Source organism: Acomys russatus, chromosome 18 (assembly GCF_903995435.1).
Source record: "Acomys russatus chromosome 18, mAcoRus1.1, whole genome shotgun sequence".
Classification (NCBI taxonomy): domain Eukaryota; kingdom Metazoa; phylum Chordata; class Mammalia; order Rodentia; family Muridae; genus Acomys; species Acomys russatus.
In genome coordinates, this window is record NC_067154.1 from 41046075 (window position 1) to 41073274 (window position 27200).

Here is a 27200-nt window from a genome sequence, read left to right on the forward strand (position 1 = left end):
CTCAGTGGCCATTACAAAGGTGATGTCACACTAAGAGGCTAGGCCTAAGGGAGGTCCCAGATGGACATAACCACACTGATTTTTATGCTGTATTTGTGAGATGCTATTTACACTTAAATTTTATTTAGAGTTTTTTAAAGTACAAAATGACTAACGCTTTATTAAAACATGCATTCGTAAGGCAGAAATGATGAATTTCGTTATGTCCTTTTGTCAGCTCTTAGTGCTGCCTAAGTAGTGGCAATGTCATAAGGTATGTGGCCAGTGCGCAATCAGGAATGCAGTAATTTCTCCTCTAAATGCCGTGGTCAGGCACCCCCGCAATCAGTCATATTGGCTTGATGGCTTTTATTAGCAAGGCTTTAAATAGTCCCCGTGATAAAATAACTTGCACACTCTCAAATGTAATCTGTTCCTAGATACTCTGTTTTCTGTATCGTAAATTAATTGAGGAATCTAGCTGTGTATTGCTGGATAATTTTTCTTTGGCTTTTGGGTGCTTTTCACATTAATTGTCCCAATTTCATCAGCCATCTACAACTGGTAGAGTTTTAAAGACAGGGAGGAGTTCTAGATAGAAATAAAAAAAGAAACCCATTTACCCCACAGCAGTATTCTCATGCCTGTTCACTGGCATCTCCTAATTTAGAACTTCATATTGAGGAGTTATATTCCCATCTTTTCTCTTTACTTTGGTTTCGATAGGTTTTCGTGTAGCAATCTTAACTCAGCCATCGGGGACTCATAAGGTCACCACAAAGAAGACTTAGCTTCAGAATGCTATCTACTCCTAAGGGGGATGCTGACGTTTAATGTGGCAAGTGGGTGAGAATCAACCATGGGTGATTGCTTAGGCCAGGGATGGAAGAGGACTCTGCTCTGGAAATGAATGGACCAGTCATGAGAAGGAAGGGGACATCTCTGGAGATTTCTGCTTACCCCTTGTTCAGATTCCAAAAGCTCTGTTTTGACTCTGACTGCAGGCATCCCGTCAAGCATTAGCATTCTGTTCTCAAGGGTGTTGAGAGTCTGAGAATAGAAGAAAGATGAAGATTCAGTTCCGAAGCTCCAGGAGGGGACAGCATCAGGTACTCCTCCTTTGCTGCCACCCCTTCAGGACTGCTAACCTAATTCTTTAAGGATGGAGCATAATTAAGTGAGAACATCAGCATAACCAATTATCCTCCGTATCTGAACTTTCATTTGAAATAATGACTAGGAAGTTGACTGAATCAATGTGACTCTCTGACCTCTGGGTTGGAGGTCAGGCTGTAATAAACTGCACTGTGGAACCATTACGTTAATTTATATGAGGCTAGAAAATTTATCACACCTTCTCCACAGTGGGAGGATATACCAAAGGATCCACAAAAGAAACGGCCAGATAAAAATACTCTTGAAGCCAGAATAATCTCAAGACAAAGTAATATAATCCTAGGTTTGCTTAATTTTTATATTATGCTAATGCTGAGCAAATGAAAGTGTCTACATATTAGCCTTCACGCAACTATCTTAAAACCACCAAATGCAAGTTTTAATTTAAAAGTGAACGGCTACAAGTCATCAGTAAGGAAGGGTTTGTTATACGTCTCATACACGTTTGGCTCCGTTTATCGCCTCTAAAGGAAAGCCACGTTGAAACTGTGGCTCAACAGTGTTGAGTAGAAAAGTGAAATCCAGTTCCTATTTCTCTAATTCTCTCTGCTTTAGGCATTTTCTGAATCATCAGCCTTCTACAAAGGCAATCAGAAAGTCACATGGGAGGGGCCCAAATTAGACTCGTTATAAGACACATTTCAAGCATGGCAACTTCAACCTGACATGCTGACTAAACTCAGAAGCTAACATGACTGAACCTGAGTTTTCAGCATAGTCACTCAATGACCTTGCTGAGGTTATGTGACTTTAAAGAGACCTTACTATGTGGGTTTGTACATATTTATGTGTATAACAAAAGCATTATATGTATATATGTGTACATATTTACATATATAGATGTGTGTTATAGACATATAAATATACTCCCCATACGTGTGTACAACTTGTTTCTTTTGAGTACATTTTACCAATTCATGAAACATGGGACAAAAAAAAATTGTTAATTGGCAATAAGAACAAATTTCTGTGTGTGCTTATATATATAAAACAGTTCCTAAACATTTGCCTACAAGGAGAAAAAGGTTAGTATAGTGTCCAGAGTTTGATGTTTTCACTTTTCAGGCAGGTAGTTTTCATGAAAACAGTTCAATTAAAAACTCCATTCCAACAAATCATAGTTGGAGAATTTAATACCAAATTCTATCAACAGGGCGCAGTACAGTGAAGGGCACCCAGTTCCCCAGTGCCTGACTCTGTATGAGAATACTCTAAGAAGCACCACTTAGAGGGCCTCTCTGAGAAATGTTTTCTCTGAGACATCAACAAGAAATGGGAAAGCACACTAATTCTCCTTACCTGTGAGGAGCATTGAAAACGATCACATCCCCTGGACTATCACAATTTCCTGTCCTATTGTTTCCCTCAGAAGTGCACACACTGTCCATGTTTGGGGAGTATTTATCATCCTAACAGATCTAGACAAAAACAGCTACAATAGTGCTTAACACATCTAGTGCACTCCATTAACTTAAAAATCCTTTCTTTAAGATGGGGTGGGGTGTGGGAGATGTTTACACACGGAGCATCACTCTCAGACAGGAACTTGTCAATTGTTGCCTCCAGTTTGGAGTACTACCAGCTACTGGGGAAAGCGGGGAGGGATGCCTTGCTGCAGCTAGAAAGGCAGCCCTCTACCACTCAGCCTGCTTTCCCTGGGCAGCTCAGTGACTCTCCCTTCACAAAGCCTCCCAAGACTGCTTGGTTTGGTAGACAGTGAAGGATGAGCTTCTTACCCAGAGCGGCCCCGCCCAGATGAGAAGGGAAGAAGATACCTTATAAGGGAAGGCTAGGCCAAGCCTTAGGGCAGAGGGGGAGCACTGCAGGAAAGGAAGGTTTAATGAACTGTTAGAATCTCTTAGGGGCTTGTGTCCCTCATAGAGCTCTGGACCAGTTTACAGCTGGCCTACTCTAACCACTGTCCCCACTTGCTGTGATAAACTCAAAAGCTTCAAAAGTACAAGAAAGCCAGGGTTTTGAAATTAAAAACTGGTAAGTCATGAAAACCTGACTGGGTACATCACCCATTTAGCATATTTAAATCACTATATTTTCACAGGATTTTTTTTTCTTTCTTTTCATTGCTGGTCTTGAAATTTTACAAACATTCGAGCCAAAATGCATATTTTAGTTTCAAATAAATGAAAAAACCCACAGATTTTTGTTTGTTTGTTCTTGGTTTTTTTTTTTTAAATGAAGTCAAGGTTTCTTGGGAGTAATCCACTTCTATGCTTTTTTGAGGCCCATGCTCAGCCACAGTCCATCAGACAACATAAACAGCAGTGTTCACACTAGAGAACAGCCTCCATAGCCTAAGCTCCTTCAATCAGTCCAGTAATTGATAATCTGTGCAAACAACACTGCACCACTCACAAATGAAGCCTATTTTTCTACACCTAGAATTCTAGCCCCACTTCACAGACTTAGGAGCACTGAGATCCCCAACTTGAGGCTCAACCATCAGGAAGGTGCTGGGGAAGGTGACAGAATGTCCAGTAATCAGATAGCATTGATGATATCATCTGTTTAAAATACTGGTAGATCCATTTCAGTAAAAAGATCAGATACATAGGATGTCAGATGACTGCAGATTTTAAATACATAATAGGTGCTGACAACTTGAATTTGTTGTCAAACATGTCTTTCTATGATCTCAATTGAAACATAATTGCACAAAACTCAAGTCCAAGTGGATCAAAGTCTTCACCATAAAAACAGACACACTAAATCTATTACAAGAGAAAGTGGGAAAGAGCCTTGAACTCTCTGGCACAGGAGATAACTTCCTGAGCAGAACACCAACAGCTTAGGCTCTAAAGTCAACAATTAACAAACGGGACCTCTTGAAACTGAAAAGATTCTGTAAGACAAAGGACACTGTCAATAGAATGAAATCACAGTCTATAGACTGGGAAAAGATCTTTACCAATCCTACATCCAACGAAGAGCTAATATTCAAAATATATTTTTAAAAAACTCAAGAAATTAAACACCAACAATCAAAGTAGAGCAAAGAGCTAAACAGAATTCTTAACAGAGGAATCTCAAATCGTCAAGAAGCACTTAAAGAAATGCTTAATGTCCTTAATCATTAGGGGAATGCAAATCAAAACAACTCTGAGATTCCATCTTCCCCACTCAGAAGGGCTAAGATGAAAAACACATGCTGGTGAGGATGTGGAACAAGGGGAACACTCCTCCATTTCTCGTGGCACTGCAAACTTGGACAACCACTTGGGAAATCAATGTGGTGCCTTCTCAGAAAATTGGAAATAGTGCTACCTCAAGGCCCAGCTTCCACTCCTGGGCATATACCCGAACAAAGCTCCACAGCAAGGACATTTGCTCAACTATATTCATAGCTGTTTCATTTGTAATAGCTAGAATCTGGAAACAACCAATATGTCCCCAACCAAAGAATGGATAGGGAAATTATGGTACATTTTACACAATTCAGCCATTAAAAATGAGGAAGTCATGAAAGATGCAGGCAGGCAAATGGATTGAACCAGAAAACATCATCCTGAGTGAGGTAACCCAGATACAGAAAGACACACATGGTATGTACTCATTTATAAGTGTATTTTAGACATATAGTACAGGATGAGCATACTAAACTGCACAGACTCAGAGAAGAAAACAAGGAAGACCCAAGGGAGGATGCTTAAATCTCTCCCAGAAGGGGAAACAGAATAGACAGCTGTAGAGGATGAAGAGAGGGAACAAGGTAGGAGAGGGACCGTAGAGAGATATGTGGGTGGAGCAGGGATGGGAGGACAGAGGACTTGAAGGGAAAACAGGGGCATCCTGTTTTCCAGTGATGAACTGGAGACACAAGACCGGGTAGGCGATATAAGGGGGACTCTAGCTGAGACTCCTAGTAGCAGGGGCCATGGAGACTGAAGAGGACACCCTCCAACTAGACAGGACTCCTAGTGGAGGGAGGGGAACACCAACTCACCCACAAAACCTTCCACCCAAAAATTACCCTGCCTACAAGATGTGTAGGGATAAAGAGAGAACAGATAGAACAGAGATTAAAGGACTGTCCAACCAATGCCTGGCTCAACCTAAGACCCACCCCATGGAAGACAGCCAACCTGTGACACTATCAATGATACTCTGCTACGCCTGCTAACAGGAGCCTAGCAGAGTTGTCCTCTCAGAGGCTTCACCCAGCAGTAGTTCAAAACAGAAGCTGAGACTCATAGCATTGCGTGAAGCATCAGGAGTATTGTGGGAAAGTGGGGAGAAAGAGAAAAAGACCAGGAGGTGACAAGAGCTCCACAAGAACACCAACAAAGCCAACTAACCAAGGCCCAGAGGGGCTTGTGGAGACTGAAGCACCAACCAAGGACCCTGCATGGACTGGACCTAGGGCTTATATAGAGATGTAGCCAATGGACAGCTCAGGCTTCATGTGGGTCCTCCAGTAAAGGGAGCAGGGGATGTCTCTGACATAGACTCTATTGCCTGCTCTTTGATCATTTCCCCTTGGTGGGGCTGCCTTGCCAGGCCACAGGGGAAGAAGAGGAACTCAATCCTGATGCAAGTTGATGATGTGGAGTGGGTGGGAACATGGGGGGGGGCTCCCTTTTCTGAGGAATAGGAGAGGAGGTAGAAGGAAGGAGGGTGGTACTGGAATGAGAGGAGGGAGGGGGCTATGATTGGGATTTAAATATATTAAAATGCCAAAAGAAAACTGAATCTGTTATGGTATGGGGAGGGTGTAATTAGGTAATGGTTTTAAGGATGTATTTTGAGCCAGATTGTCATCATCAACAAAATTCTGTGTTTTAGACTTGCGCTCACTTGTTACTCACACAGAGTAAATGCAAAAAAGAAAAAAAACAAATTTGCTATAGAGTCAATAGCTCCACTGATTCCCAGGAGGTATACAAAACGATACCACCATCAGTCTTGGTGTCCTGGTGCTATACATTCCTCAGATTTATAATTTATAGTATACACATACAAATGTGTACTTGTACAGTGCATATAACTTGTTTCTTATGAGTGCATTTTCTCAATTAATGCAAAAAGTACCACAATACTTGTTAATTGACTATTATACAAAAGCATGTGAATTAATGAGAATGTTGCCAAGTAAACATAGTACTGCAACAGATGACAGGTTTTTCTTTTTTTTTTTTTTTTTTAGTCAGAAGTCATATTAGTAGAAGGGTGACTGGTCCAAGCACCTCAGCATACTCAGAACTGATGTACAACAAGAAGGACTGAACTGCAGTGACAGTGACTCAGACATCCACATAATGGGGGTGACCCCTGCGTCAGCTTCTACAACCCCCTCCCACCCCACAGTGTAAGTCTTTCCCTCTCTGCCTTCTCCCTGTGGGCCAACTAGGATAATAAAGGCCTGGCCAGTCAGTACTGAGCTGTCCGAGTTTTATACTAGATTGTTCGTCCTAACCAGAAACTTCTTAATGGTATTTGTTTGGTTCTCTGATGGTGCAGGACACATTTGCTTAAATACACATATCATCTTCACTATATGTATGGTTGTATGTATATGTACATACAGTACCTCAGACCTGTAGCCATGTCATGTTGAAAGCCGTGTCAGGGGCTGATGGATGCCTCAGCATGCCCTGCCCAGAATGCTGCCATAAGGTTATAGATGGTATAGCAGATTCTTACAGGTTTCCAAGGCAAGCATGTTAGATGGCTCACAGTACCATCCTGTGGGTACCTTATCCATCAGGAAAAGCAGCAGAGTCAGATTACAAGGAACTTGAGCTTTCTGCATAGAAGAATACCTCAGGGGCAGTGACCTCTCCTGTCTTGTCTTACTTGCACCGCATTACCAACCATAAAGAAAACAACAACGGTAGTTGCTTTTTCAAATCCTACAACTAGATACCAATTCCAAAGTCTGTGCTGAAACTCAAGACAACCCAAGAGGTCCTCCCCCTCTGTCTGTCTTTCTGGGTGAAGGACTCACACACCTACTGGGTTAGAATAGTGTGTGTGCTTTGGTAACAATTTCAATTGCTCTGTCGCACACCACGCAGTGGAATGGAATAAACATTTTTATTCAAAAAGCAAAGGAATGAGAGCTCCTGAGGCCTCATAGTTAGTCAGTGGCATCGTGCTGTAAACCCTGTGAGTAACCGCAAGCTTCGCCCTTCTCAATGACACTCTACCGAACCATCCGTTCATACACTTTCCCGCCTGTTTATTTTCCTTATCAATATATGCAACCTGATCACGAATGCAGAAAAAAAATATGAGCAACTTATTGAAGGGCCAGTGAAAGGGGTTTTGAATTCTCAGTCACTGTTCCTCCCAAGGCTCAGCTGGCTCAGTCATATGAGCCTTTTGGTGACTGGCAACATCAATATTTTAAGGAATAATAATATTAAGTTAAGGTTGCTTCTCTTTTCAAAGCTATTTCACATTTCTCCATGTGGACTTGTTTGAACATCTCCTTAGCTTCCTGAGATTATGTATCTATCTATAAATATCTCATACTTCATTTAGCCAGTCAGTCCCATCCTAGTTTCAGCACCCAAGGGCTCTGTGTAATCTCCTCTGCAATGTTTTGTTTTGTTTTGTTTTTAATACATTCTTGGTGGCTTGTCCTTTAGTCCCACAACATGGAATGCATTTAGATAGTAGAGTCCTATCACATTACACGTCCTATACACAGGACATATGCTCATTGGATTTATATTCCACCTATAATTGCTAAGGTTACGAGTAAGCATGCATTTGACCCAGCTGTCATATCCTCACTGGTAACTCAGTTCTACAGGACATATTAACACCCAACCTACCTGAATGGAGAAAAGAAACATTTTAAAGGGAGACTTTGCCCTTTTAGCTTCTAGTGCAGCTTTCCACATTTCATTCCTTTGCTGCCTGTTCTTATTAATGAACACACACACAAACACACACACACACACACAAAGCCAAAGCTGGCCTAGAAGAAATTTGAAAGTGTATGCCAACATGCCTGGCTTTTGATTACATTTTATTTACAGAACTATGAGGTCTCTATGAAGACCATTAACTTAAAGCCCATTGGTGATTTCCATGACCTATGAGCACAGTACTCTGAAAAACCTGTCTTCAGACTAAAAAACAAAATGCTTCCATACAAGTCTCCTCAGGAAGCATCTGGAATGGTTTCTCTTCTAAGGACCACCTCAACAACATGTGTACTGCACAACTACAGTGAGGGACAGTCTGCAGCCTGCCTTAGTCCATAGCTAAGTCCCACAATATACAGTTTACACAAATATTTAGAAGTGTTTCCTATAAGTACCAGTTGCTAAACCAGCTGTGAGTAAGAGAAGTTCATAGTGGATTTGCAAATGGATGCTTTTTAAAAGGGCAGCCAATACAACGTGAACTAGAATCTGAAATCTGATTGTCAAAGAGCCTCAATAACGCCATAGACCATGTAGCATCTTAATAGACCACAACAAGGCACAATGTTGGTCCCAAAAGTTACAGCACTTAGTGAGTCTGTAGCCATCTTTGTCTGGACAAGTGTACATACTACGATGTTCACACATGACAAACAATTTCACAGCACATACATAATGATGCTGACCAATCACTAGGACACATGGCTGTACACACACAAATGCATGCCTTCTTCGCTTTGGCTCAAAATGAAGAAGGTGGTTAAAATGGCACCTGAGCTCCCAAACAGCATTGCCTATTTCAACCTTAACACAAGTGCAGGTAAGGGGCCAATGCAGTGGAGACAGCCCATTTATGGCTGATTAGAGAGGGAATTTGCAACACAACTACAATATGATGAAAGTACTTCCTAATTAAAAGCAGTAGCATTTATTTCTCAGTATGTACCAGGTACTGTTGCATCTGCGTTACATTTACTATGTCATTCATGTGTTCCTGTTGACTTGCTCAACACATAATGAGTGCCAGGCACAAACTCATTTAGCAATAAACAAAGCAGAGAGTGGTTTTGTAACGTTCTAGCCTCTTACTCCTCAGGTAACTTATTTTGCTCTATCCATTCAAGAAGATAAAATTATTAAGGTCATAGGAGCACACACACACTGCTCTGGAAAGCCAACAACAGACTCCTGAGGCATCTTCGGTTGATGCACGCAGTCTTCTTGTCTTCTTCCCTTCTTCCCTTCTCTCTGGGAGAGTCTGGAGCTTGAAAGCAAAGACAAAGATGCCACATGCAGACAGCGAAGGAGAGGGCGACAATCTCACTCTGCAGCATCCTCATCCTGTCCCACGGCAGGCGCCTTTAAGAACTTGTCCAACCCACTTTCATGACTCTGCTCAGGTTCGAGTTAGGGATGGTGCTGTCTCCAGGGCTGTGACAATCCTATGTCATCATAGCATCTGTAACCGCACAGGTGATTTCACTGTCTTACACTAGATCCAGAATCTAAGGGATAGGACAGCATGGGCTTGTGTCTGGGGTCATAGCATATTTGCACACTAGACTTTCAAAGTACCAAGGATACAGTAAATTCTCAGTAAATAATTATTAAACTAATGCAAATAATGTAAATAAAATCATAAAGTGATGTAATTCGCCCACTAAGTGATTCTCAATCCTCCCACTGCTGCCACTCTTTAATACAGTTCTTCATGTTGTGGTGACTCTCAACATAAAAGGATTTCATTGGTACTTCACAACTTGAATCTTGCTACTCTCGCGAATCATAACGTACATATCTGATATGCAGGATATCTGATATATGACTGCCCCAGTGTCACAGCTCACAGGCTAAGAACCAGTGCCCTGTAGATCCGAGGTGATAAATTCATTGTCTCTGGGTGAGGACAGCACAGTTAAAATTTTGCAGCTACAGACTTCTCTGTATTTATGAGGAATAAAAATAATTTAGTAACAACAAAAAGATACCAAGGATGTAGACAAAAAGGAACTTTTATTGGTGATACCAATTTAATGTTTATTTTTATTCTAATTACCAATATCCATCTCAATAATGACATTTTACCTTTTGCATGCTTTGATAAAAAATTTTGTCATGTGCATATTTGTATTTGTGTGTGTGTGTACAACTTATGCATCTGTGTGTATCTGTGTGCATCTGAGTCTATGCACATGAGTGCAGGTGTCTACAGTACAGAAGAGGTCATGAAATCTCATGGAGCTGGAGTTACAGGCTGTTGTGAGCCACCAGGCATGGGGGCTGGGATCTGAACTCAGTCCTCTGGAAGAGTAGGAAGTGCTCTTAACTGCTGAACCACATCGTCAGTCCCAAATTTTAATTTTATATCAATTTATATCCTCAAATTACAAAGTATGAATGGTACCTCAATATTAACAGACAGAAACACTTCATATAAATAATATTTATAGCCAACTTCAAAATACAGCTGCTATTAATTTATAACATTTCCCTCCACCCTTTCTACATATCCAAGTGTTCCCAAGAAACACGTGCAAAGATTCCAGAATAGGGCTGTGAATGCTTCTGCTTATTTGTTCAACCCGTGGAAAATGGAAGGATCCTATAAGGATTCAGGATAGGTAAAGGCATCTAAGGAGAGAGCTCTAGTCTTACTTTTAGACATGACCAATGAGAATTCCTAAGTCGCCCTCAGAACAAAGCCAAACAAAAAGAATGCTCCAAAGGAAGTTACTCCATTTAAAATAATTTAAATATTGCATAATTTAATTTAAATAAAGAAATTAGGGTAAGTTGGAATCCACTAGAGTTGTTGGATAGAGCAGCTTTGCCCCAAAGACAGAATAAGTGCATATATGGAATTATGCACTGTGTTTGGATATTTAAATTTGAATTTAAAAAATTTAGAACAATTGAACTTTTAAATGAAGCTGCACATACCAACAAGTTGATTATTATACTCACAACACAGAGCCAGTCAAGACAGCTCTCTGCTTTGCTATGCAACACTTACAGACTTTCTGTTTCTTGAAAAACAAGGCCAGCTTCTATATGAAAGACTAAAATATAAACCTGTTTATATTAGAACGTTTTAGTTAGAAACACTGTTTGTTAGTAGAAAACTCATGCATCCCTTGCAAGTATTCTGTATGGTCTCTGTGAACCACAAGTTGGGAAATTACGTGGCTAAAGAAGAGATTGCAACTAGAATACAAGCACTGATCACCGGAAGTGCAGCTGCCCAAACGGAAATGTGCCCAACATACAAAATGCACACTGCGTTTTGAATATTTAGCATAAGACAGAATTACAAACGCCTTTAATTTCAAATTAGTTACATGCTGGATTATTCTGGTTATATTGTTAATAAGTAGGGTATTAATTTAACTTTTCTGTCTACTATAAAACAGAAACATGACAATTTTATTATGTATTAAAAACCTTTAATTACATATACGCATTTTTATTCTGTTTCTTGTGGGCAACGCTGCTCTATCCAACAACTCTAGTGGATTCCAACTATTCCTCATTATAATCTTTGCTCTAGAAACATCCAGTGCTTTCGTGAATTGGGAGGTGAAGAGGGCACAGAGAAATAAACAGTTCTGAGTCACATAATAGTGGAAGGGTATCAGTGGTCCAAAGAAAGGGTCCAGGCATACTAACATCCTAAGTATTCCACTCAATCACCCCCCAAAAAAAGAGTTATCCACTGGAAAACAGACAAACCCACTCAGATGCAAATGACACTTGGTATCTTGAGCTCTGTCCCTGTCTTCAACTAGACACCCCATGGGTGTATCTTGATTATCAATCTCACGTGGCATTTACTGGTCTTGAACTCCACATCTCTTTCACATTTTTCAATTAACAATGAAAATAAAACAAGCCAAATCTTGCTCTGCCTCATGAAAGTTCCTCTGTCAAAGTGACCTCATCATCAAGCAGATCTCCAGACAACAGGCTTTTCCTTTTTTTGCTAACACACATGGCATTCGCTATGTTGGCTCACGTCAGCGCGTCCATCTGCCCTGTTGTGAGCAAACTTTACGTGCAATCGGGTCCTGCTACCATTTTTCTTTTCAGCCCATGTAGTCAAGAACCCTGGGTCAGGTAATTGTTCTGCTCCATGTATACCTTAGCTAATTTAAATGACCTAAGATGGGCAACAGCCATCTTTAATACTGGAAAAGCATCCAGGCACAAGGAACGGATGGAAAGTCTTCATTTTATACGAGAAGATTTCCATGTTCCCAGAATGTCTACAGCAATGCTTCTTCAATGGGAGAGGAGGAGAAGAAACATGGAGTTGCGCCAACTGGTCCACTCAACAGTGGAACAGACAAAATGTGAACAGGTATGTCTTAACATATTTTCTCCATTTATTTTTGTTGCTGTTGTTGTTGCTAGTGAAAACTTCATTTATTTTTTTTAAACGTAATTAAAAGATGTCTGACGCCTTAACATTTGAGATAAAAAAAAGAGCCAAGCAGGCCTTTTTTAAATTTTTTTTAAGAAAAGGAAAAAACAAAGGATGAGAATAAAAATCCAACTTCTCATCCAGGTTGACAGCCACTATGTGTAGGAGAGTCATTGCCGTTCTTTAGCCAGGAGAATGAGAAATGGCACCAACTCCCCCAGGCACATACACACGTTACTATAACATTGAAGAAAGGCAGGCAAGCCTAAAACCCCTGCAGGGAAAGCTCCAGGGAGCTCACGGTCTAGGTTATACTTATCACCAATGCATGGAATCTGCTAGACGCATTCAAGTACACTCCCAGTGGATGTTTGCAATTATCATAGAGATGCAGAAATGGGTATAATGATGTCTAATCTGGGCATGATGTCAGCTTTCCATGTTCTAGAAGATATTATATATAGATGCTTATACTAAGTATTTACCACTGTGACAGAAAAATACATTACTCTCTACTGCAGAATAGCCAAGAATGGCATTTAACATTTTGTTAGTTATTATGGAAAATCAATCTTATCCATTCCTCTTTGGGGAAACATATATTGATCTATTGTATATTTACATATGATTGACCCATGTCATTTTTAAATGACTACTTTCTGATAATGATTACAATTAGAGGCTCTGCTTTTGTGTAGTTCTTTCCTAACCCTGGACCTGTGATCACTAAGCCAGATTCTCATATTGTATACCAATACTGAAAACTCTATATAAGAAAGTTCCTAGAGAGTTACTGAGGAAAATCTAGGTTCTCACCAATGATTATTTTTGGAAGAACTAAAAATATCCCATGAGACTTCCAGCTTCCTGACCAGCATGCATGGAGCTTAGAGGTCCCCATAGTTCCTAACAAAAGGAAGAAAACGAAAACTGAAAAGTCAACTCTTTTCTTAGATTCATCAGAACAGCAAGGTCACAAGGCAAGGCCTGCCCATGAAGTAGAACGGTGGAGTGACACAGAACAGGGACACCTTGGGACTCAGGGTCCTCTTCCTATCTTACCCAGGTGGGAAAATCAGAATGTCACTGATCAATTTGAAGGTATTACACAGTTAAAAGATCCACAGAGACCAAGACAAAAAGGGTCCCCTACATTTGAACATATTTTATAAGTTAAGTACTCATGTTTAATAAAAGGAATGTTTGTTAAGAGTAGTTAAGGACAAAAAAACTGAGCAGACACCTTGCTTAAGATAACACATACGGCACGTGAAAAAAATGCTTACCATAGTGTAAATGTACCACAGTTTCTTTATCCATTCTTCTACTGAGGGACACTTAGGCTGTTTCCATGATCTGGCTATTATGAATATGGCTGCTATGAACATGGTTGAGCAAATTTTCTTGTTGTGTGCTGGAGCATCTTCTGGGTATATTCCAAGGAGTGGAATAGCTGGTGCCTCATATTTGACCATGTCCCCTGGATGGGGAGGCCTGGTGGCACTCAGAGGAAGGATAGCAGGCTACCAAGAAGATACTTGATACCCTATGAGCATATAAAGGAGGAAGAAGTCCCCCTCAGTCACAGTCATAGGGGAGGGGAGTAAAGAGAAAATGGGAGGGAGGGAGGAATGGGAGGATACAAGGGATGGGATAACCATTAAGATGTAAAATGTATAAATTAATAAAATAAAAATTTTAAAAAAGTAATGAAACCCTAACCCTACAATTGAGATGTAATATGAATAAATTAATGAAATATATTTAAAAAGAAAAGAAAAAAGAAAGAATGCTTACCATCTTACATGGTAAGAGAAGTGAAAACTTAAAACAGTAAGATATGGTGAGAAGTGACCTTGAATGTGCATGCATGAGCTCACACACACACACACACACACACACACACACACACACACACACACACACACACACACACACACACCATGTTTTTAATATATCAAGCCATTAAAAAACACAGAGGACCCTGTACCAGTGTCATGGATGGAAAGGGACACTCTCACAGGGCTGCACATTGAGTGATGCTGAGTATATAATTTGTTGCAAAAAATGAAAGCATGGAGATAGTAAGACCATCATTGTCACCAGAGGTTATAAAGGATGGGGGACAGGACCAGGCAGGACACAGGGCTTCAGGGCAGCTGTGTGTCAAAACACACAAATCCCTTGACATGTATCTGAAAATGACACCTGAAACAAACTACAGACTTTGCATGCTGATGATCCTGCAGTACAGGGTCATCAGTTCTAACAGATGCAGCTCACCGTGCACAAACATCATTGAGGAGGACTGTAGGCAGGAGGGGAGGTGGGTGGCTGGGACACTACAAATGTCTTTTCTGTGCCCCTGTGACTCTCAATCTCTAAAATGAAGTTTATTAATTTAAAAAGATCTTCTCTTGCAAATTTAATTTGAAATTCCATTGACTAGAATCTAAGAGAATATACTCTATACAGTGATCTGCAAAAGCACAATTTAAAAACTAGATAGAAATATCAACATTATGATTCTTAGTGCACTCAAACAGAAACAAAATGTGAGCATATCACTTCCTCAAAATAAGGACCACGCCAAGTCTGTAAAATTAACCCAAAGTAGTGGGTACTATCACAGACCTCTGAGGTGACCTCTCTTACATAGTTCACATCATAGAAATGTTTTGTTTACCTGCAGCAGAAAATCAAATGAAATCTCATGACGCACACCAAGCTTAAGCCTTTTGCTAACGCCAATACAAAGGACTGGTTAATAATTTGAGTATTTAGCAACATGAGAAAATAATCTGCATTCAATAAATTTTCTCCTGAAAATAAAGAAAGTTGCAACTTGGTGCGTTGAGTTGGTAAATATAAGAGTAAATGCAAATTTTAGAAAAATAAATAGTCCTTTTCACACCATGGGATAGTAGAGGCACAGGAGTATATAGGTGGAATGGCTAATGGTAATGACCTGAATGTTGTACCCTGAGACAATGTCTGGTGTTAAGAATAAGAATAAGAATAAGAATAAGAATAAGGATAAGGATAAGGATAAGGATAGAAGGATAAGGATAAGGATAAGGATAAGGATAAGAAGAAGAAGAAGAAGAAGAAGAAGAAGAAGAAGAAGAAGAAGAAGAAGAAGAAGAAGAAGAAGAAGAAGAAGAAGAAGAAGTATTATAAGTTCTTGAATTCTCCCTACACTCATCTTAATTTTAAGTGTTTCCAGTTTTCAAATGGACAATGTAAATATTTTTTAATTTTAAGTATGAAGTTTTATAACTTCCAGAGAACAGAACACGCTTTATAATAATGTTCTGAGAATATCTATCAACTATCTTTGAAAAATCCTTATCTTTGTGTGTGTGTGTGTGTGTGTGTGTATGATATGTGTATATATCTGTGTATGTGCATATATGTATGCATGTTTATGTGTTTTCATGTTTCTTTCTCTGTGTCTCTCTGTATCTCTGTCTCTCTCTCTGTGTCTCTCTGTCTCTGTGCCTCTGTCTCTCTCTCTCTGTCTCTGTGTCTCTGTCTCTGTCTGTCTGTCTGTCTGTCTGTCTGTCTGTCTGTCTCTCTCTCTCTCTCTCTCTCTGTGTGTGTGTGTGTGTGTGTGTGTGTGTTCATGTTCACTGTGGCTACATGTTTGCCATAGGTGTATGTGGAGGCCAGAGAACAACTTCAGGTCTTCAGATTTTTGGTTTCTACCTTGTCTGGGACAGTCTCCTTTTTGCTGTTGCATATGCCCAGCAAGCTGACCTTTGAGCCTAATCACATTGTGACTGTCTCTGCCACCTATCCCACCATAGGAACTCCGGGGTAACAAGTGCTGTCCATCAGCTCTGGGGATCCAAACTGGTCCTACTGTTTGCCTAGCAAGTGCTTTACCAGCGAATCATCTCCCCAGCTCTGGTTAGCAACTACCTTTTAAGCTAACAAGTGATGAGCGAAGTTCCTTGCTTGGTGATGGTGGGAGATTAAATATGGAGCCAAACTAGCTTTGAACTTACATCTATCAGCTTCACCCACATGAGTGGTATAGGATTCTGAGATCACAGGTGTACTAGAATGCTTAGCTCCATATCTTTATAAATGGGGAAAAAAGAGATAGAAAAGAAACTTCTGGTAGGTTAGTACTTGCATACCAATGAGCATGTCTGTCAATAATTTTTTCATCCATTTCATCATAAGTATTCAGTTAGAGTGTACTTAATAAACAGAAAAGAAGTTGGCAAGAAGCAGAAGTGTTAACACATATCTACCCTTGGTCACTTGATGAAGGCTTCGATTTATATTTCTACGAGCAATTTATTCTAAAATAAGGATCAATGGAGACCTCAGCAGCTCATGTCTACTCATGGGTTCATAAATGTGAACAAACAAAATAATTGTCTTAATGACAAATAGGAAAAAAAAGCATTGATTTGAGATTATGAAAGACAACTTGATGCACGTAGGGCTGGAAGGTCCACCTGTGTGCCTAGACTGACAATAAAATCAGCAAACAGAAAAGGCTCTCATAGGTCCTTTAAAAGATGCTGTGATGACTATCTAATATTTAATTGCCTACAGTTAAGAATTTTCTATCAAGATGATAGATAATGACAAAGAGATGATGTGCACTATGTTAAAAGGTGAAAAATGAGTCTTAGGCGCCTGGATATTTTCCACATCTGCACAAACTGTGACCAGTGACAAACAATCTGACCTAGGGACAGGGAGATGGTTGGTAACTAAAACACATTGCCATCAAGCCTGAACACCTGAACTTGAGCCCATGGAATGAGTGATAGAAGAGAGAAATGACTTCAAAAACTTGTCCTCTGACTTCTGCACATGTGCCATGACACACACACATACACATACCCATACACACATACACACACATACACACACATACACACATACACACACATACACACATACACACACATACACACATACACACACATACACACATACTTACACACATACACACACACATACACACACACATACACATACCCATACACACATACACACATACTCACACACATACACACACATACACACATACTCACACACATACACACACATACACACATACACACACATATACACACATACACACACACACACATACTCACACACACACACACACATACACACATACACACACACATACACACACATACACACATACTCACACACATACACACACATACACACATACTCACACATATACACACACATACACACACATACACACATACACACACATACACACATACACACACACATACACATACCCATACACACATACACACATACTCACACACATACACACATACTCACACATATACACACACATACACACACATACACACATACTCACACATACACACATACTCACACACATACACACATACTCACACATACACACACATACACACATACTCACACACATACACACACATACACACACATACACATACTCACACATACACACACACATACACATACACACACACATACACATACACACACACATACACACACATACTCAAAACAAATCAATAGCAATAATATTGTTAAAAGATCCTCTCCCCAAACTTAAATATTAATAAGCAAGTCCACAAATCATGGAACTCCTCCAAGACTTCGAGCCAAGGCAGAGGGCAGAGAATACACAAAAGTCCCCATACCACTTCAGAAACACTCTGAGAATCTCCATCATCCTAGTATCAGTGAGCCTCCCAGACATTCTGGATATCACGATGTGGTATCAGAATGAGTTGTAAAAGGCAAAGTATTGAATAGAAGTCAAAAGCCAAGACAGGGTTGGAAGTGCGTCCCTGCTGTGACAGGTAGCACCGTTTGTCAATATGACAGGACCCAGAACCCCAATCATATAGGACACAAGGCCCTGGCACATCTCTGTGGGGTTCTGGGGACCCGGGAAGCTGCTGGCCAAGTCTTCCAGAGCGTATCGCTATTGGGCTAGCAGATCTAAGAAGCCACATTCTGCATGAGGGCAGCATCATTTGGGTTAGGTCCTGGGCCTCATGGGAATGAGAAAGGTAGCTAGCACAGCCATTCAGCGCTCTCTGCTTCCTGGATCTGGCTACCTAAAGGTCTTGCCACTAGGAATTCCCTGCTGGGATACACTACTTCGTAAACACACAGTGTACTGTAAGCACACACCACACATGTGCATGCACACACACGCATGCACGCACGGTACCAAATTTTAAGTAAGACATATTTTGATAGATAAATACTGCCACGAGTAAAAGTACATTTTCCTATGACACTAAACCTGTCAAATATTTATGTAAGATCAATGACTTCAGGAGAAAATATTTGAGTTTCTGCTGAGATATTTTATTTTAAGGGTCCCTTATGTTGGGGGCCTATTCCTACATTCTTCTACAGAAACTGTATTAATCTCATCTCTCTATGTAAAGCATACAGAGATTCTATCCTGTGGTACTTTCATTACAGGCCTACGGAAAACAAGGGATGGAAGCTGCTCTCAATCTGGAGACCTTGCACCTCATCCCCAGGGCTCTTGGTGACCCTCCACACTGTGGACAGTCTTTGAAAGAGCACTGTGAAGGCAGACTACTCCCAAGGCCGGAGATGCAGAAAATGCTCACACGTTTGACTGCATGTTGTTTCTATACTCCTGTTTCCTTTTTACGCTATTTCCGTTCTTTCAAAGGTGAACATCTTAAAACTTTCAACTCCCATAAAAGGCCTGGGGAGGATGGGATGATGCACGAGGTACCAACCCCCTGCTCCAGCATGTTTTCAAGCGAGAAATGATGATCTCGCAGCAGTGAGCTACCCCTCTGAGCCATGCTGTGGCTGCAACGTAATTAGACCAGGCCAAGCTCCTGCTCTACTGGGTGGAGCTGTTGACTGCAGGCGATTTGGCAGACTCTATCAAAACCCATGAAAATCTATATGCCTTTCATCCCAGAGAGTTCAGCTCTTGGACCTGATCCTAGATAATAAGCAAGAATGTGCAAAATCATTTCTTTTCCTACTGTTCATAATTAGTAATATCGGAAGCAAGCTAAATATTCCCAAACAGAACAATTCTAGTTGTTCTGGAGTTGACATATCATAAATGCTCACTTCACATGACATAGCAATGTGCCCTCTAACATATAACAATGCCTTGTTTTGAAAGACATATATAAATTTCCAAAAGACCATGTACTGTATATAAAAATCGATTGTATCCTATACACTCTTAAATATACAAATATAAACACAAACAGGAGATAAATAGTTACCCGTGTGCACACATAATGCTAGTGGCCTTGTTTTTCTTGTCTAATATTCCTCTAAGAAGTATATAATGAACATATATTATTTTAACAAAAAGATTCCAGTGAACCAAAAGTAATTTTTTTTCAGAGAAACTATCTGACAGAAGAAGGATTAGAAACAGGATTGAGAGGAAGCCCTTCCAAGTGTCATCGTATGGCTCTGAAATGCACAGTGCACAGAGGTCACAGAATCTGTTTGCCTGGGAGATTGTAAGGAGAGGGTAGCAACCTCTCCTTGGAGCACAGCTTGAATGTGGTCCTGACCTCCATGGCCTCCTGCAGCTCATATGCACAAAGACTAAGCCAAAATACAATTTCCACTCACTGACACACAAAGTAGTCAATTCCAAAGACTGCCTGATCCTCTGCAATCCTTTCCCCTCTACAAGGGAAAGTCACATGGTCACCTTCCACCCAGCTCTGCAAGCCAGTGACCTTCAATATATGCGCCCAGCAACTTGCTTGGGCATTAACCACAAATACCACTGAGTATTTAGTTAATATTGTGCAGTGCACCGACTCCAATTTTATCTAACTGGCTTTTCCATGTAAAAGAAAACTTAGAGACACTGAAGAGATAGGTCAGTGGACTATGCTTCCTATACAAGTATAGAGACAGGAGTTCAGATGCCCGAATTCATATAAAAGTCAGGTTGGCATGGGGCTTACCTTTAATCCTTGCACTGGAAAGACAAGGAATACCCAGGGTGATCTGCCTAGTGAGACTAGCCAGATCTTGAATTCCAGGTTCATCAAAAAGATTCCAGCACAGCAAGTAAAGTTGAAAGCAACTGAGGAAAACACAGGACATCAACCTGTGGCCACCACACACACATATACATGCACCTGCATGCATGTACCCACATTCACGTGTAAACACACAAGCATACATACATATGGATGGAGAAGAAAAGAAAAAGTATAATTCCAGCCACTTAAATGTTGCATCATAATGCAAAGAAAATGGTGGCACCTATTAAAGTCTTATGTATGTTTACCTGTAAGTTTTACAATGAACAATGACATGTTGACCAAAATTATTGTTTGAATATGTTTAAAGACAAATGAGGATGTTCGGTTCCTTTGCTATGAAAAGGTCTCTAAAACATGTTTTCTGTTCTCCCCTATGAGCACATATGTAATATTCTACAAGAACATAATTAGATGAATTTTTCATTAGGAATAATGTTCCTAGCCTTAATCAAAAGGAAGATACGATAAAGGGCTTGTGTGGGAGCCAACGAGTTGGACAAAGAATGGTAAGTTACAATACCCTCCTTGGTCACCCAGACTGAGAAATTGAGCTGGAGTCGGTGGAGAGAGCCACAGAAATGCCGTGGAGGATTCAGCCAGGGATGCAGAATGGGGTCAGACAATAAAAATGATGCAAGGCCTGGTCAAAGCCAGAGGGCAGGGTGCGGTGTGTGGAGTGAGACTTTAGAGACCATGTTCCAAAGTTTCTGCTTTGGTTTTTTTTTTTTTTTGTGGTGCGCGCGCGCGCGCGCGCGTGCGTGTGTGTGTGTGTGTGTGTGTGTGTGTAGGAAGAGGTGGACATTGAAAAGTCTTTCTCAACTGCTCTCCATCCTAGCTTTTTAAGACAGGTCTCTTTCACTGATTCACCTAAACTGGTTGGCCAACAAGCCTGGTGCTAAGATGAACTCAGGCCACCATGTTTGTGTAGTGAACGTTTCAGCAGCCATTCTCTCCAGCCCACCAAAACAGAGTTTAAACAACCAAGGCCTCTCTTCTTGACAACCTGCTTTCTACTAAGGAGACACCATAGCCACGGGCTTCAGAAGGAAGGCTTCTGACACAGAAGGTCAATATTTCAGGTACATAATACTCCACGCCAAACAGCTAAGTCTTGCCATTTTGATGAACTACTAATCTGCTCACAAAAGACATCTTTCCATTCATCAGAGGTCATGCTTAAATAACACTCTTAGATTATTTTATAGTTTGCTTTCCTGAGCGGGTGACGAGTTGCTTCTTTTCACTGTAAATTTAAAGTGGGATAAAAATAATTTGAATGAAAATATCGCTACTCCATTGTACTAAGAGTTAAAGGACAGAAGTTGATTTTTTTTCTTGATGATTCAGATGACTAATTAGGAACACGGATGAGCAGGCAAGGCTGCGCACAGAGATAAGTTCAGGACCCACTGAAGTGTGTCTGCCCTAAAGAACCCGAAACTACTGGACTTTGTGTGGACGGCATATTACATAGTATGTCAGGCTGTGGCTTCTCAATACAGATGTTGCTCTGCCCTAAGGCAGAATAGATGGCAGACTACAATGCTTGTGGGCCTAGGTGATCAGTCCCAGCTGGATGAGCTTGGGTATGTCATTTAACATCTTTGGACCTAAGATGAAGGATTTCAACTAGGTGACTGTTTTCTTCTTGCCTAGACTTGCATGGAAAGCAACATCCAAAGGCGCATGCATCATACTCCCTTGTTAAGTGACAAGGCTATGCCCTTGACCTCTCTGTGTCTTGTATGGAGGCTGTACTTGTGTCATTCTAGCTTTTTTATAGGTCAGAGATAGTAATATGGTTCCTGGACAACAAGGATCCTACTAGTGACTTGTCAGTCTGTTTTCTTATGCCTTGATCTTACCTAAGTGTTCTGTTTTCGGTCTGCAATGAATATATACAAATGATCAAAAGTCAGCAAAAATGAAGATTACAATGGGAAACCTCTTTCCACTTTAGCTGATACCTGTTTAGATGGCAGCATTTATTGAAAGTGTTCTGCAAGCCACATGTGGTGGCACCCAGCACTCAGGAGGCAGAGGCAGGTGGATTTCTGTATGTTCAAGGCCGGCCTATTCTCTGTAGTGAGTTTGATGCCAGCCAGTACTACATAGAAAGACTCTGACTCAAAAGCAAACAAACAAAAGATAAATAAAAGAATTCTATAGGGTGATGCTTTGGAAAGCATGAGGCATTGTGCATATATATAGAATTATTTCTACAAGTCCTGTGCGGCAGACATGCACTCAGTTTTTACTTTCTGGAATAGTGAGCACGTGAATCCCTACTGTAAGATACTCAGTGCCATCATCGAGAAGAATCTAGAACCTGGGAGGTAGAGATTGTTCAGTGGTTAACAGTGCATCCTGTTCCTGCAGAGGACCTGAGCTTGATTCCCAGATTCTCAGCACACACATCAAGCCCCTCTCAACTACCCACAACCCAATTCCAGAGGGATCAGATGTTGGGGGATGGTCTGATGTATTTTGATGCTCATTACTGCTTGCTGTCTGTTTGACCAACCTTTTGCTTAATAAAAAGCCATCCCACCTGGGCAGGAAGGAGATAGGTGGGGCTTAAGGAGAGAGAAATTCAGGAAAAGGAGAGAGACCTGAAGTGAAGAGAGGAAGGCCACTATGGCTTAGATGGAGGAGAAGCACATGGCCGGCGTTGTGGATGGAGAATCCGTCCCAGATAAAGAACCTGAGCAAGTATTTGGGATTATGGATGGGAGGTAGTTTAGAGGATTGATATCTGCCCTGCTCCAGGTTAACCAAGGCTATTTTAAAATATAAAAAGTGTCCGTGTCTTGATTGATTGCTAGCTGGGCCTACAGATAATAAGGTAATACAGATAATTTTTAAAACAATAAGTGGTGCCTCATGTTGGGCTCGAGCTTGACTGCGCGTGGATCGTGAAAAGGATTAGCGAACTGGCCAGACCAGCGCACACGCCAGAGACACCTAGAGACCCGTCCTGTGGAATGGATACCGCAAGGTTCACTCTTGTTTCCCTTTAACCTTTTTTCCCTCTTGTATAAGATAGTTGGATTGTATAATAAAGCTTAATTGTTAAGAAACAGAGCCAACAATCAGATATCTCAATCCTCCATGGGTACCTGCACTCACACACACACACACACACACACACACACACACACACACACATATGCACGTGTATACACACATGCACATGCACACAGAAATTACAGACAGAGAATTGAAAGTAATAAATCCTACATTGTAAAAAGGGATCTTGAAATCTGGGCTGATGACTCAATTGGTAAAACCAACAAATTGCCATAAAACAAGACAACATACAGTGAATGTAATAGTTTGGTGTGACAGTGTGTACTTGTAATCCTCAGAGAGGAGGACACAGGAAGCTGGGCTTGCTGGCCAGCCAACCTAGCCTACTTGGTAAGCAACAACAACAACAAAAAAACCTGTCTCAAATATGAGGCAGGCTGGACTGAGGAACAATGCCTGAAGCTGACCTCTGAACCCCACACACACATGTGCACGCTCACCTGCATACAAGTGTATACCTAAAAACACATGAACATGTACACATGCACAAACATACACAAAAAAGAACTGGATACAGTCCCTTTGACTGTCAGGCTGCATCTCTTTCCCTTGCTTCTTAATTCTAAGAGCCTTTAATGTAGTTCCTCATGTTGGGTCAGCCCCAAGCATAAAATTACGTTGTTGCTACTTTATACCTGTAATCTTGCTACTGTTATGAACTGTAAGGTAGATATTTGATGGACAGGGTATCTGACGTGCAATCCTCAGAGGTTGAAAACTGCCACTTGAGATGCTCACTCCTGGAGAACACACTCACCCTATTGCAATGACATTGTCTCCTTCCATGTATTCTGTTCCGAGGCTCCTCCCATTGCATGAGCTCTGGATTCCTGTGTCTTATCTCCCTCTCCTCTGACTTCCCCCAAACTAAAAAGTGTGAAGAGAGACAAAAGATAAAAGGAAAGAAAAGAAAACTTCGAAAACCAAAAAAACAAAAACAATAAAATGAAAGGTGTTCTAGAACAGTCATAGGCCTTCGTTGTGTCTCACATTTTTTTCTCACCATATACAACGCGCTCTATAAAACGTATGGCACTAATTCTCAATGTGTTCTGCTGTGCTGCTTGGGAAGACATTTGTAGGAAGCAAGCCCAGGGCTGCTCCTGGGCCAGGACTGCTAACATGGACAAGGAAAGAGGTGTCTAGGAAATAAGAATCCTCACTGGTGAGGAACCAGAACGCAAAGCCACTTTCTGAGACTAAAACACAGGGACCATGTCTCACCCAGTCTTACACAGCCTGGAATGCATTGGATATGTGAAGATACAGAAGGAGAGAAAACATCATAAGCAATGCATATAATTCTCTTCTACTTCTCCTACAGCCAATAGAACTGGTGGCAAGCAGGTCACAAAACTAACTTCCCCTCCACTGTCCCCAGTAACAGGCTAGCAGCACTAACATTTACATTTCCTCTACACCTCAGGGAAGGCCTGTTGGGAGGATTACCCTTCCTTTCCCATTTCAAGGCAAAACTCCACGCCATCATTCAAGCATAGTTCTGGAAAGATTTTTCTGCCTTCACCATGCAAAAAAAAGTCACTACCTAAGGATAGAAGATAGAAATGAAAGCAGAATTTCAGGGATAGTCCTCAACTCATGTCCTGGGCAATAAGATGAAGCATCCTGGCTCCCATCTTAGCTGGAGGTCAGAAATGCCAGATATGTTTCCGGGGTTCTGATTTCTGGTTTGTTTCTTAAATATTGTTAGGGTAACCTCTTCAAAGGGTGAACTGTCTCGTTAAACAAAAGCTACTGCCTCCTAGTCCCCCAAATGGAGTCTCTTAAGTGGGGACATATCAGGGTCTTCTCCCTTAAGAATTAATTTAGTCTGGCTGGCTGATTACCTGGCCAAGGGGCCATGCCCTCAGGAAGGCAGGTAAAAGAAATAGGAGGAATAATTACTCTTTAATGAGATAATGTACCTTTCTTTCTCAGAATTTCTCTCCTTAGCACAATCCCCAGGGGATTCTTTTGTGTATGACTGCTTTGTGAAGGAGACCTTCCTCCGACTCTACTGTCTTCTGTCTTTTCCTTCCATATGCTGATGAGAAGCTAAGTGTGCTTCCTCTGGTAGTGAGGTAAGATATCCCTTCCTGTTTCTGCCCACCACGTGCCTGATGTTCATGCCAGTACCACTCAACCTTCATGGCTTTCTCTATTCCTGCTGAGACTTACAGATTGCTTGTCCTGATTGTTTCTTTTAAATGCTAATAGGAAAGAAGAAAGAGAAGGAAGAGGAGAAGGAAGAGGAGGAAGAGGAAGAGGCGGAGGAGGATATGAGGCCATTTCTTTGTCTGTGTTTAGGTTCTTCATAAGATTCAACACTTTTCAGGATAGAGACTCATGTGTTATTGATATTTGTATCTTCCATCCTCAGCTTAGTGATGGGCATCTCCATGACTTCCTTTAACAATTTGTCATTTTCTGTGTCTTCCTCACTGGGCTGTCATCAACTACTTTGAATGCGCGCGCGCGCGCGCGCGCGCGCGCGCGCGCGCACACGCACACACACACACACACACACACACACACACACACACACACACACACACAAAATACATGTATCTAAACTTTTCCACTTTTTGTTCTTAACATTTAGGGCCTTTACATGATTGCTAATCTCCTTCAATGAAAACTTTACAAATCCTCCAGTGTTTAGTTGGCACCATGGAATGTATGTTGCTAATTGACCCCCTGCTGCTTGTGGCAAGGCCAGAGTTCACTTGATGCACCTTTGGTGTCATCTTACTTCATTTCCCATACACCATGCTGATTCTAGGTGCTGAACAAAGAAGGTGGAGTCTGAGGAGGAGGAGTTAAGTGACAGAAGCAATACTTCCTCCGAGTGTGACTGATTCCTTGCCTGTGGATTGGAGCTAGAATTTGCTTCACAGCTATTTTTGAGGTTAGTCCAGTGAGCAAACACGACAAATGCTTTTTGCTCCGTACCCATGCAAAGGTGCTCGACTTGGGGCCTGGGAACCGAACTCAGGACAATCAGCAAATGGTCTTCATTAATGAGATATCTCTCCAGCCCCAATCATAATCTATCTTTGTATAACAACAACAACATACTAGCAATCTTGACTAGTCAGAATCAGCCTAAATTCTGATTTCCTTGGACCATTCATTGCTGCCAGGGATCCTCCCCGGCTTCCTCAAGCCTTCCTGAAGCCATTAAGGACAGACTGAGGAAACTCTATTCTACCAATATTGGTGAGACCTAAATGGGTGGGGCCAACTTCTGCCTGTTCTAACATACATCAACTGACTGTACATGGGAGCATTCTAGTGCTATCTACCCCTAGTAGACATATACCTACTTTCACCCCCACGAGATACCAGACTGTCGGACAACTTGGCGGCTAGCCTAGGAAAATGTTGAAACACTGGAGAAACATTAGCCAAGGAGCACATGCTGGCAGCTGAATCGTATGTTTAGGCTCTGAGATGTACCCAAATCAATCGTTTGTGTGTTCTAACAAATGTGTTTTTTGGAAAGCATTTCTCAGTGCAGATGCCGTCAAAAGTATCCAGTTTTCATGGGTTAAATGAAGAATTGGAAAA

General features: G+C 41.2%; 1 protein-coding gene across 3 annotated transcripts in view; it reads right to left on the bottom strand.

Annotated features, from left to right (window-relative positions):
* The window catches only part of Klf12 (KLF transcription factor 12), a 355350-nt gene that overhangs the window by 245478 nt on the left and 82672 nt on the right, over positions 1-27200 (bottom strand). For 2 of the 3 annotated variants that reach the window (XM_051160911.1, XM_051160910.1), the window contains one exon: positions 940-1029. The exons of the other annotated variant lie outside the window; for it this stretch is intronic. In XM_051160911.1, the coding sequence (XP_051016868.1) occupies positions 940-1005 (66 nt within the window). In that variant the 5' untranslated portion in view covers positions 1006-1029. The remainder of the gene's footprint in view (positions 1-939; positions 1030-27200) is intronic. 3 annotated transcript variants of the gene reach the window in all.